At 48.8% G+C, this 13,194-nt stretch overlaps 1 protein-coding gene across 1 annotated transcript in view; it reads right to left on the bottom strand.

Annotated features, from left to right (window-relative positions):
- ABCC1 (ATP binding cassette subfamily C member 1) overlaps nucleotides 1–13,194 on the bottom strand; it is a 152,242-nt gene that overhangs the window by 95,172 nt on the left and 43,876 nt on the right. Inside the window, exons 3-5 of the mRNA XM_054714773.1 lie at nucleotides 6,708–6,833; nucleotides 1,899–2,036; nucleotides 606–731 (exon numbers count right to left, since the gene is read on the bottom strand). Coding sequence (XP_054570748.1) covers nucleotides 606–731; nucleotides 1,899–2,036; nucleotides 6,708–6,833 — 390 coding nt within the window. The remainder of the gene's footprint in view (nucleotides 1–605; nucleotides 732–1,898; nucleotides 2,037–6,707; nucleotides 6,834–13,194) is intronic.

Genomic DNA, 13,194 nt, shown 5'->3' with positions numbered 1-13,194 from the left:
GTATTCCCCCAGGAGGAAGAGTGGCCATCTCCACCTGCCCAAAGATTTCTTTCTGCACACATAGAATTTCCCTCAAACTGACAAGACAGACCAAGGGTCTCAAACTCAAATCCCTCAGGGGCCAGGCACGTACCTAGATGAAAGAAGCAAGACTGTACAATGCAATAGGGAGTGGTGGGGACTGCGGTAAACTAAGGCAACCCCCTCAATCTGGCCAGCTGCTGCCCTGTGCACTGGCCCTGACGCTGCCTGAACTTCTCATTTTCTGTAGAAAGCTTGGACACTGAGAATTTATGTGGAACTTCCCGATTTTTAAGTGTTTGCTCACATGTCCTAAAATCACTATGCCAACCAAATGAGGAAACCTACAGGCCTGCAAGACACAGCAATTTACACTAGGAATTGGATTCCCTCCTCAGGCTCTCCCACCCCAGCCCATGGCTCCGCTTTGCCGTGTCAAGTGGGAGGACAATATAACCCACCTCCAGGCATTTGGGGAAGATGGAATGAGATCCCAGATGGATGATCCCAGCTCAGAACAAGTGTCCAATCAACATTAGCCCCCTTGTGCAATGTTTCTCGAACACATTCGTGATCGCACTTACAGGGTCGTTGATGGTTTCTGAGAACAGGGGCGAGCGGTCTGAGAAACAGGACAGCACGAGCTGAATCAGCACGAGGGAGAAGTAAATGTAGAACGTGACATCCCGAAACACATCGACGTTGGCATCCTAAACGTGAGGGAAGGCGGAGGGAGACCATCACTTTCTGGAAGTAGCTTGCCCACCCCTTCCCCGCTCCCCTGCACATTAACACAAGAGAGGCTGTTCCATCAGAGTATGGTCCGTACCACCCGGGGAGGGCGACCCCCACGGTGGGAGGGGGCCCGGGCTTGGGAGTGAAGCAGACCCACATTCAGGTCCTATCTCTGCTCACACTGGCTGTGGGACTTTGTCAGCTTACCTAAACCTCCCTGTGCCTCAGTTTCCCCATCTATAAACAGACCTGTGGTCCTCAACCGGGGGTGATTTTACCTCCCAGGGCACACTCGGCAGTGTGTGGAGACATTTCTGTTTGTCACACTTGGGAGGTGCAGCTGGCACCCAGTGAGAGGAAGCCAGGGAGGCCCCTAACATCCGACAGAGTACGGGACAGCCCTCCACCACAGAGACGTCTCTGGCCCACCTGTCAACTAGTGCTGAGGCCGAGAAACCCGGCAGAGTAAGTGTGAGAAGTCAGTAAGATTACTCATGGGAAGAACTTCGCCCTCCGCCTGGCACTTTGCAAATACGAACTCAGCTGCCATCACTATTAAAGACAGGGAACTGTACACTGCAGGTGCTCAATAAATGTCCCGTTTCTTTCCCTTCCTTTGCCTGACGCCAGTTCCTGATTAGCTCGGAGATGGCAGGGAACAACAGGAGAGGCTGAAAGCGCAGACTCTTCAGAATCCCAGGAGCGGCATATGGCAGCCAACGTGAACCACTTCTCAGCCAGACCAGCGGCTGATGACACCAAGGTAACCTGGGGACAATCGGGGGGCCCCCTGGGGGTGCGGCCACTCTGCAAACACCGCTCCCTGCTCGGCTCCCTTCCAGACTAAAGACATCTGTTTGCTGCTGACGGAGGCTCACAGGGTGGTGTGCAACAGCTGAGGCACCTGCCCCTGGAGGACCCACGTGGGCTACTCGGAGCTACACAGACAAGTGGGGCCGTGAGGAAAGAAGGTTCTAGAACAAAGGCTGGATGAGGTATAGAAATCCCTAGGGAAGAAGCCGGGCTCATGTGGTGCCCATCTCCTGGTTCCCAGGGCCACCCGTGCTTTCCACACCATCCAAAAGCAACAGGCATCTCTCCCAAGGGCCACCCAGGAAGATGCGGAGTGAGGCCACACTTACCTCGTTTAAGGCAGTCATGATTTTGGATCTCAAGATGACAAGGGCACATAGTAGGGCTATAAGCCAGAATGTGAGCATGATCCCTGAGGACTGGATTCCCTTCCTTCTCTCGAGCTGAATTAAAAAGGTAGCAAGCAGCTAGAAGAGAGAAGCACACAACAGAAGCCGTCAGGAGAAGGCCAGGGCCCCAAAGCTGCTGTGGTCCCCAAGGCCCCCAGAGTCCAGGGGCCTGGCAGACGTTAGGCCTCAAGTGAGGCCAGTGGTACAAGAACAGCCTGGGGGAGGACTTGGCTCCAGTACCAGCTCTGCTCTGACCCTGCTGGGTGACCCTGAGCAAGTTACCTAACCTCTCTGAGCCTCCTCGGCCTATTCTGCAAAGCGGAGTTGATAATAGCACCTACCTCGATGGCTGTGGGAATTTAGTGAGGTCATGTTTAGATCTGGAATAGGAGGGGGAGTTCACTACAGAAGAGAAAAGGGCACCTTTTTTTAAGAGACCAGATGGCAAATATTTTAGGCTTTGTGGGCCATAGTTTCTGTCACAACTACTCAACATTGCTATTTTCAGTGTGACACCAGCCCTGGATGATACATGAATGAATGGGCATGGCTGCGTGCCAACAAAAGCAAGCAGCGGGCCCACCCGATTTAGAAGCGGAAAGACCTGTGTTCGACTCCTCCTTAGAGAACAGGCGTGGCTGTTCTTTATGGAGCACCTGCTACCTTGCCTCATAGGAAGCGTCCACACGCACTAACTCGCTGCCCCCAGCCTCCCCGAGAGCCGGAGCCTCAGTTTGCATTCGGCGAAACGAGGTTACTTCATCTGTCCACAGTCACACATCTCATCTTCAGGGATTTTATCAGAACCATGGTGATGGGGAACTGGGATTTTTACTTCATTCCTGATACCTGGTGCTACTGCTTCCATTTTACATGTGACTTAATGATTGGGGAGAAAAACTAAGTAAAATTGCTTTTCCTTGCAAAAAGGAAACTCACGGCTCTCTCCCAGAAGCGCAGAGTCACCCCCTTGAGGCAGATCCCCAAGACGAGTCATGGTCACCCACCGCACCTCTCCACATAACCCAGCTGCTGGAACCAGAGACAGGTCTGTCCGTCTGTCCTCCTCAGTTCCCCCATCTCTTTCACTCCCCACTTCTAATTCATCAAAAACACACACTGGCCCTGCCACAAGGCCAGTCCTCAGTTTACCTGCTGCTCACTCTGATCCCAGCCTCCATCCCCTCTTGCCAGGTGACCCCAGTGCCCACCCCCCATGCTCTCATCCCCATTGCTCTCCCAGCTTCTGCCCAACAATCCATTCTCCACTTGGAGGCAACAGTCAGCGTTTCAATATGCAAAGCCAGGCATATCACATCCTTGCTGAAAACCTCTGTCTTTCAGACCTGAGGTTTAACCTGGGTTTCAAGGTCAGGTTGTGGATACAACCTGGGAGTCCGTGAACTTGGATGGGAAACAATTACGGCTTGGTCTTCCCACATCAGCATCACCAGTAATAAGTGGAGGCAATAAACCACAACAGCAGTGCCCGGGACTCTGTCACAATTAGACATCATATCTGAAAATACACAGCTGCAGAGGTCCCAACTATTGCTACTTGGAAGTAAAGGAGCATCGCCTGCTGCTAGATCTTGGTGTGAAATACATTAATAAAGAAACACGTCGATTTTTTACATTGTGTTTTTTTTTTTATCTTTTGATAACGGTATTTAAATACAATTGGTTTCCCAGTCCAAATCCCCTGCAACTGACGAATGGATAAAAAATGGGTGGTGCCTGGCTGGTGTGGCTCTGTGGTTGAGCGTCAACCTATGAACCTGGAGGTCATGGTTCGATTCCCAGTCAGGACACATACCGGGGTTGCAGGCTCGATCCCAAGTAGGAGGAGTGCAGGAGGCAGCTGATCGATGATTCTCTCTTTTCATTGATCTTTCTCTCCCTCTCCCTTCCTCTCTGAAATCAATAAAAATGTATTAAAAAAAAAAAACAGTGATTGGGGTGGGGTGGGAACCATACAATTCAATACACTCAGCAATTCCAAAAAAAAAAAAATCTGTGGATACACTCAACACGGTTGAACCGCTGGTGCTATGACGTCAGTCTCAAACTGCTCCAGCCTACATGGTTCACTCACAGGACCTTCCAGAAGAGGCAAAGCGACGGGGACAGACACCATGCGAGTGGTTCCCGGGAAAGGGGCGAGGCAGAGGCTGGCTGCAGAGGCGCAGCACGAGAGAGCATTTGGGGTGATGGACTGCTGTCTATATTGTGCAAGTGACAGTCACAAGACAGCATACGTTTATCAATTAACCCCAACTAAAAATATAATGTACAGCACAGAATCTTCACATATATACACATGGGTGTGACTGGTTTCCTTTGTGATCCTATGTTTTTAAGAACATTATTCTGAGAAGGAGAGTAGACAGGCAAAGGAGAAAGGGGTCCATGGCACAAAAGGTTTAGAACCCAACATTGGGAGTGAAAAACAAAACCCACTTATCCTGAAGCTCAGGATCCCACAAGGTCAGGCCTCTGCCATCCCAGCTCTCTTCCTTCCTCTTCCTCAACCTCTGCACCCCAGCCACACAGGCCAACTCTCCATTTCTCCCTCCGAACCCAGGACTTTTGCATGTGCTATTCTCGCCAATGGTGTTCCTCTGCCCATGGCCCCTTCAACTTTTTAACATCCTGCTCATCCTTCGGGCCTCAGCTCCGTCATCCCTTCCTCCCTACCCTCCAGACCAAACCAGTTCACCTAACTTCACTCTCACAGCCATCTGCACACAGGTAAGTGTTTTGTGCCTTTTGGGGAATCATTTGCTGAATGTCCGTTTGCTCAGCTGAACTGTACATTCCATGACAACAGGATCTGCGTCGGTTTTAACTTCAACCCCTGGCCCATATTAGGAATAAAAAATATTTGCTGACTGCCTCGCATCCCATACTCCGAGTGCCTGCATATTCCGGTCCCCGGGCATGTCGGGAGAATGTTCCTGCAGCAGGAAGAGCAGGGCTGGTCCTTCACTCCTGGAGCCCTGAGAGAGACTGAGCATTTCACAGGCCAGTTCACCTCTTGGCCAGCCCAGCTCAGAGCCCCGGGGGGTACAAAGCCCGGTGACCCTCACCCCATAATACCTGTGTGCCCAGTATCACAGACAAAGGTCTGGATGAAGAATCAAAAGACCAGGAGCAGGGAACGTTAAGGGAATATGAGTTATCCCAGCCCAAACTAGTCCACCTTGACTCTTCTTTGCCAAAATGTAGATAGAGGTCAAGACCTCCAGGCCAGCAAAACCGAGTCCTTCATTTCCCCATTCCCTCAGTATGTTTGTGGAGTGCTTACTGCATGTCAAGCACAGTGCCAGGCTCTGGGGGCACAAAGGATAATAGCAAAGCTCTGCACAAGCGCCAGGTATTAGCAAAGAGCCCCACCAACACACCGGAGCCACACAGCCTGCCAGTGAAGCCGGCTCCGCTGCTTACCCGCTGTGACCTTGGGCCAGTTCTCTCTCTCTTATCTGTGCCTCAACTTGCTTATCTACAAAATGGGACTAATGAGCCAACATACTGAAATGAATTATTATGCAAAGGGATTAGGGCAGTGCCTGGGGCAGAGCACACACTGTTAACCTGTGCTATAAAGATTCCTGGCCCTTCACAACTTGGCTCCAACTTGCCTTTCTTGACCCCTCTTCTGTCGCATCCACTGTCTACCACAGGGGTGGAAAACCTTTTTTCTGCCAAGGGCCATTTGGATATGTATAACATCGTTTGCTTAATATATTTCACTTAATGTAAATTTATGTGGCTATGAAAAAAGCTCCTGGATTTATTGAATTTTGAGTCCCGCCGGCAGTTGCCTTGGTAGGGCCAGACCAAATGATTTCACGGGTCTTACATGGCCCTGGACCAGACATTCCCACCCCTGGTCGACCCTCCAGAACCCCCACTCGACCTTCTTGCTTCAAGAAAGGCTCATCCTCCTCCTCCTTATGCTCCCTTTTGGCCTCCAACCCTCCCTTGGACATACTGTTCTCTCTGCTCAAAACATCCTGCCCCAAACTTGCTCCCTCCTCACTCTACAACACTCAAGGGCCATGCTTGCCAAGGACTTCCCAGCTTCTCAGAGGACCCAAGGGACATGGTACCTTGCAGGAAGGGCCTTCATTCAGAGCACGTCATGGTGGAATGCAAGGACTAAAAGCATGGCCTCTGAGTGACCACCCCTTGCCTGACCACGTACTGGCTGTGTGACCTTTAGCAGGGCCTATCTCACGGGGTTGTTCTGAGAATTAGATATAATAAAGCAGTGACACAGCAGTTCCCGTTTGCGTCTCCCACTGAACGAGGGACCCACATGGGGCAGGGTGGTCTCTCATTCAACTTGGCACCTACTCCTTGTGCCAGAGCCTAAAAGCTCAAGAGACCATTAGGCCCCAGGCACCTGCTGTAAGTGATGAGCTGGCCAGGGCACGAAGAGAGGACTGCAATGCAGCGCAGGACGGCACCTGCGCTCAGCCTCAGGCGCAGGGAGGGCAGATGGCACAGGGGTGGGGGAGTGGGGTGACAAACCGGGCCACGCTCGCCCCACTGAAAGGCGGCAGTCACCTCTCAGCGCCAGCCGACTGCTGCCCCAGAAGACTCCGAGTCTAGTGCTGCCGGACCTTTGAGTTTTTTTAGAAAAGCCAGATTTCTGGATTTTTACTGTGAGATCTTCTCATTTTTAAATGCTGGCCACTGCTTTTCATCTCCATACTGCCTGGCGGACAGCCAGCTCCTACTTACCATGGTGATGCCCAAGAGGGTTGGGCTGACCAGAAACACCGGGGCCGGGAAGTTGCCCCAATTTCTTTCCCAGAAAGAGTAGAAGAGGTCTGCCCAGCAGACAATCCACAGCAAAAACCCCAAGGCCTGGAAGAGAAGAAAACAGTCTTACTACGGACAGCACTGGAACTTCCCAGCTCAGCCTCCGGGGGACCAGCCAACTCCTATACCATCAGCTATGGTCCTTGAACACAGCACACATCCTCTGGAACACACACAAGTGCCAAGTAGGGTGAGCCACCATCTGAGCCCTCCCATGCTGCTCTGTGACCAGTATACTATCCCCTCCGGCGCCCCTGGCATGACTTAATCTCTCTGGTGACTATTCGCCTCAGCAATTGAAAACTCAAGATCTCAGTCTAAAAGTTACCGATATCAGCAACGCCAGCAGCTTGCATAAGGCCTCTCTCACAATAACCATTCATCCAATCAAAATTTATTGGGGGCTTGCAATGGGCCACATACTTTTCAAGGTGCCAAGGATCCGAAAGTGAACAAAAGAGACACAAGTGCCTGCCTTCATGGAGCTGAGATTCTAATGGAATGGAAACAAGTAAGAAACAAACTGAAAAATACATATTTTTTAAATATATTTTATTGATTTTTTGCAGAGAGGAAAGGAGAGGGATAGAGAGCTAGAAACATCGATGAGAGAGAAACATTGATCAGCTGCCTGCTGCACGCCCCCTCCTGGGGATGTGTCCGCAACCAAGGTACACGCCCTTGACCGGAATTGAACCTGGGACCCTTTAGTCCGCAGGCCGACACTCTAGCCCCTGAGCCAAACCAGTTAGGGCTGAAAAATACATATTATAAAGCCAGAAAGTAGTAAGTGTATGAGGAAAAACAAAACAGGTGAGGGAAGACCTCTCGGATCAGGTGACATCTGAGTGAAGAGCCAATATTGAACAATTAAATTAAAGGAAAGAACAAGTCAGGCGGAGAGAACAGCAAGTGCCTGGTTTGGGAACATGATCAGTGGGTTATGCCTCCTGTGGAAGGAGCAATGGGCTCGCAGGAGATGGCTGCAGAGGAGCTGTGAGGACTTCTGGATCTTATTCCCTGTGGGGAGGCCTTACCAGCAGGTTTTTGAACAAGGCAAGGACAAGATCTGACTCACGTTTTAAAGGCAAATAGTAGAAGTACAAACTGCTCCCAGAGGAAGAGGAAGACATTAGATCTAGCTCAGGTTAAGGAAACAGACTGCATTTTGAGATAGGTTTGAAGTGCAGTATGAATGAGACAGGTTTAAATGGCAATATAAGCAAAGGACAGACAGCGTCAGTAAAATCATTAAAGTTTTCCTGTTTACCAAGGGTTTATGGAAATGAGTCTTGGGTAATGTAGCTTTAAAATATTTCTGAGAAGTGTAATTATAAAATTTAAATGACCTCTTGAGCCTCTTATTGCATCCCTGATGATACTCAGGCAATGGCAAAGCCACACTAAGTCGCAGGCGCCAGCCTTTCTGACTCTGAAGTAATTTGCCCTACATACTAGCCCTTCCACTTCTGAGGTTCAAATTAGTGGCATAGAAATTATTTGTCATGTTTCATTTTTTTAGCACAGACTGGGAACACTTGAAAACAAGTGCTCGGATGCCAGGGGTTTCCTCTAGTGTCAGTAAGTGTTTAGCACAAACTAACTCCATAATGAATGGAATTCATTCCACATATACTTTGTTCAAGTATGCTTAATAAGTAGCATATTTTACAAATGTGTCTTTTAAGTGTCAGTATTTGGATGAAGTTTTTCTTTGTTTTGATATATTCCTTTGCTACGTCAACCATGGTGTCAGAATTTACCTTTTGAACAGTTGATTTCAGAAACTGTAAAATGAATAATCTTGTGTATCAAATTCAGAGCCCTAGCCTGGGTGGCGCAGTTGGTTGAGCACCGTCCCATGCACTGAAAGGTCGCCAGTTCGATCCCCGGTCAGGATGTGTGCAGGAGGCAGCCGATCGATCTTTCTCTTTCTCTCCCTCTCCTTTCCTCTCTCTCTAAATAATCAATAAAAACGTGTTGTTGTTTTTTTAAAAAAATTCAGACGTGTGAGAATGTGTTCATAAAGCATGGGTCTTGCAAAAAAACACGCACACAAAAAAATTACTGAGATGCATCTAAGTCCACAGGAAAACGTGGAATGAGGAGCAGGATAGATACATGCTCTAACGTGTCTTCCCCTCAGAAGGCTTATTCTTGCAAGAGGAAAAATAGTAACTGTGCACTGGAGAAACCAAATGACACTTTGACCAAATAAACAAAATTAACCCCATCACCGAGCTGTTTATCATGCAGACCTAGATGTAACAGATGGAGGACATGACATCCCTCTGGCAGTTTTCCAGCCAGGCAGGCGACACCTGAATCTAATCCTGAGGAAACATTATACAAGCCCAAGTAGAGGGCTCACTCTAAAATAACTGCCCACCCCTAGCCGGTTTGGCTCAGTGGATAGAGCATCGGCCTGCGGACTGAAGGGTCCTGGGTTCAATTCCGGTCAAGGGGACATTGACATTCTCAGGTTGTGGGCTCAATCCCCAGTAGGGGCCATGCAGGAGACAGCCGATCAATGATTCTCTCTCATCATTGATGTTTCTATCTCTCTCTCCCCCTTTCCCTTCCTCTCTTAAATCAATAAAAATATACACTGAGTGGCCAAATTATTATGATCTCTGAATGCAGTATATATTAGAGGCCCGGTGCATAAATTCGTGCATGGGTGGGGTCCGGCCAGCCTGGCCAGGGGGAGCAGGGGGAGGGGACGTGGAGCAGTTGGTGGCCTGCCTGCTGGTCAAACTCCTGGTCAAGGGGAAAATTTGCATATTAGCCTTTTATTATATAGGATATACACTGAGTGGCCAGATTATTATGCATTCAGAGATCATAATAATCTGGCCACTCAGTGTATTTTTAAAAAATAAAAATTAAAATTAAATAAATAAAACAACTGGCCCATTCCTGGCCAATGTGGCTCAGTGGTTGAGTGTCAAGCTATGAACCAGAAGGTCACCATTCGATTCCTGGTCAAGGCACATGCCCGGGTTGCAGGCTTAATCCCCAGTAGGGGGTATGCAGGAGGCAGCCGATCAATGATTCTCTCTCATCTCTTCTCTGAAATCAATAAAAACATATTTTAAAAAAAGACTAAGGCTAGATTATTATATTTAAAAAGAAAATGAAACAGCTGGCCCACATTCTTCAATTATGTCAACGCCATAAAACAAAGAGAAAGGAGACGAGATCTTCCAGATTAAAGAAAACTAAAGAGACAACATGATCCAATGCAATACATGACCTAGGACTGGATTCTGAACGGGGGGGGGGAAATGTTCAAAAGGATAGTATTGTGACAATTGGCAAAATGGCAAGATAGACGGATTTTTCTTTTAAGTGTTCATGTTAAATTTCCTGAATTTAGTAATTATACGGTGGTTACATTAAGAGAATAACCATGCTTCAAGAAAAGATATTTTGAAAAATTAAGGAGTGAAGGGGCATGGTGGCTGCTACCTATTCTCAAATGATTCAGGAAAAAATAAATAACGTATGTATATGGAGAGAGCCAAAGTGAAAGATAAAAGAAATATGACAAAATGTTAAAAATCAGTGACTAAGAGCAATGAGGATACAGGGCTAGGGGGAGTCCTTGGTATCATTCTTGCAACTTTGCTATAGTTTGAAATTATCTCAGAATAAAAACTTCTTTTTTTCGCCTTATTTTATTTTTTAAATCATGGTGGACATATATTACTAGTATACTAGTTTCAAGAGTATGACATAGTGATTCTACATTTACAGACCTTACGATGTCTGGTAGTCATCTGTCACTGTACAAAGTTATTACAATATTATTGACTATATTCCGTGTGCTGTACATTATATCCCATGACTTACTAATTTTATAACTGGAGTCTATACCTCCAGTTATAATTTTTGAAGTAATTTTTTATTTTTCAGTTACAGTTAATATGCAATATTATATTAGTTTCTGGTACACAATCACTCAGTGATTAGGTATTTATATCACTTATGAGTAATCACCCCGATAAATCTAGCACCAATCTGATACCATACATAGTTATTACAATATTATTAAATACTAGAGGCCCGTTGCAGGAAGATTCCTGCAAGAATAGGGCTTCCTGCAGCCGCTCCCGTCTCCACTGCCCCGCTTGCTTCCCTCCTGTCTCCGCCACCCCGCTTGCTTCTGCACAGCTTCACGCCCTTCTGCAGCGCTTGGCTTCCTTCTACACTGTCTACAGTCCTCACTCCGCGACTTTGTATGCAAATCAACCGCCATCTTTGTTGGGTTAATTTGCATACTCACTCCGATTGGCTGGTGGATGTAGCAGGGGGGTGGTCAATTTGCATGTTTCTCTTTTCTTAGTGTAGATACTAGTGGCCTGGTGCACGAAATTCATGCATGAGGGGGTCCCTCAGCCCAGCCTGCACCCTCTTCAATCGGGAACCCCTTGGGGGATGTCCGACCCACAGGGATCTGGCCTAAACCGGTGGTTGGACATCCCTCTCGCAATCTGGAACTGCTGGCTCCTAACCACTCACCTGCCTGCCTGCCTGATCGCCCCTAACTGCCTCTGCCTGCCTGCCTGCCTGATCACCCCTAACTGCCCTCCCCTGCCAGCCTGATGCACCCCCAACTGCTCTCCCCTGCCGGCCTGATCTTGCCCCCAAATGCCTCTGCCTACCTGATCACTCCTAACTGCCCTCCCTTGCCGGCCTGATCTTGCCCCCAACTGCCCTCCCCTGAAGACCTGACCGCCCCCAACTGCCCTCCCCTGCCGGCCTGCTCGCCCCCCAACTGCCATCCCCTGCCAACTTGGTTGCCCCCAACTGTCCCCCCCTACTGGCCTGCTCACCCCCAACTGACCCCCCTGCCAGCCTGCTCGCCCCCAACTGCCATCCCCTGCTGACCTAGTCATCCCTAACTGCCCTCCCCTGCAGGTCTGGTCATCCCCCACTGCGCCCCCCCCATCAGCCTGCTTGTCCTCAACTGTCCCCCCTGCTGGCCTGCTCGCCCCCAACTGACCCCCCATTGGCCTGCTCACCCTCAACTGCCCCCCCTGCCAGCCTGATAGCCCCCAACTGCCCCCCACTGCCAGACTGCTTGCCTCCAACTGCCTCCCCAGCCAGCCTGCTTGTCCCCAACTGCCCTCCCCTCCTGGCCTGATCGCTCCTAACCGCCTCTGTCTCGGCCCTGCCACCATGGCTTTGTCCAGAAAGACATCCGGAAGGTTGACCAGTCTAATTAGCATATTACCCTTTTATTAGTATAGATCAGGGGTCCTCAAACTACGGCCCGCGGGCCACATGTAGCCCACCGAGGACATTTATCCAGCCCGCCAGGTGTTTTTGCCGCCGCTGCCTGTCCTGCTTAGCAGCCAACTTAGCAGTGTGCATAGGAATTTGTTCATAGTTTGTTTTTTTTTAAACTATAGTCCGGCCCTCCTGTTTAAAACGTTTGAGGACCCCTGGTATAGATTCTCTAGGCTATACTTTACATCCCCAAAACTATTCTGTAACTACCAATTTGTACTTCTAAATCCCTTCACCTTTTTGACCCAGCCCTCAACACCCTTCCCATCTGGCAAAGGTAAAAAAATGTTCTCTGTATCTGTGAGTCTGCTTCTATCCTGCTTTTGTTTTTTAGATTCCACATATAAGTGAAATCATATGGCATTTGTCTTTCTCTGTCTGACTTATTTCACTCAGCACAGTATGTTCATGTTGTTACAGCTGGCAAGATTTCATTCTTTTTTATGGATGGATCATATTTCATTGTACATATCTATTTATATATTGTTTATATATTTGTCTGTTGATCGACACTTTGACTGCTCCCATATATTGGCTATCTATATATATAAAAGTCTAAGCAACCGACCGACCGGCCAGTAGCTATGATGTGCACTGACCACAAGGGGGCAGATACTCAATGCAGGAGCGGAAACCACAGGCATGGAAACATGGAACAGACTGATGAATCTCAGAGGGAAGGGGAGAGGGGGGAGAGTGGGAAGAGATTAATCAAATATCTTATATGCATACTAGAGGCCCGGTGCACAAATGGGGTCCCTCGGCCTGGCCTTCGGGTATTGGGCTGAAACCAACTCTCCAACATCCCCTGAGGGGTCCCAGATTGTGAGAGGGCGCAGGCCAGACCAAGGTGCATGAATCCATGCACCGGACCTCTAGTTGTAAATAATGCTGCAATGAACATACTGTAGAGCGTGCCTGGAAGGCACATGAGCATTTCCTTAATTATTGTCAGCTGAATCCAGTGGCATTGGCAAAGCCACGTCCTGGAAACATGCCTTGCCAGAGGCAGGAGTGTTGTCAGCTTGACCTTCAGCCCAGGTGCCAGGGGGTGGGTTTCGTTATCTAAATCTAGCCAAGCACCAGGAATGAATACTACTCGGGCCCACCG

The sequence above is a fragment of the Eptesicus fuscus genome, chromosome 4 (genome assembly GCF_027574615.1).
Source record: "Eptesicus fuscus isolate TK198812 chromosome 4, DD_ASM_mEF_20220401, whole genome shotgun sequence".
Lineage (NCBI taxonomy): Eukaryota > Metazoa > Chordata > Mammalia > Chiroptera > Vespertilionidae > Eptesicus > Eptesicus fuscus.
This window is presented reverse-complemented; position numbering and strand designations above follow the sequence as displayed.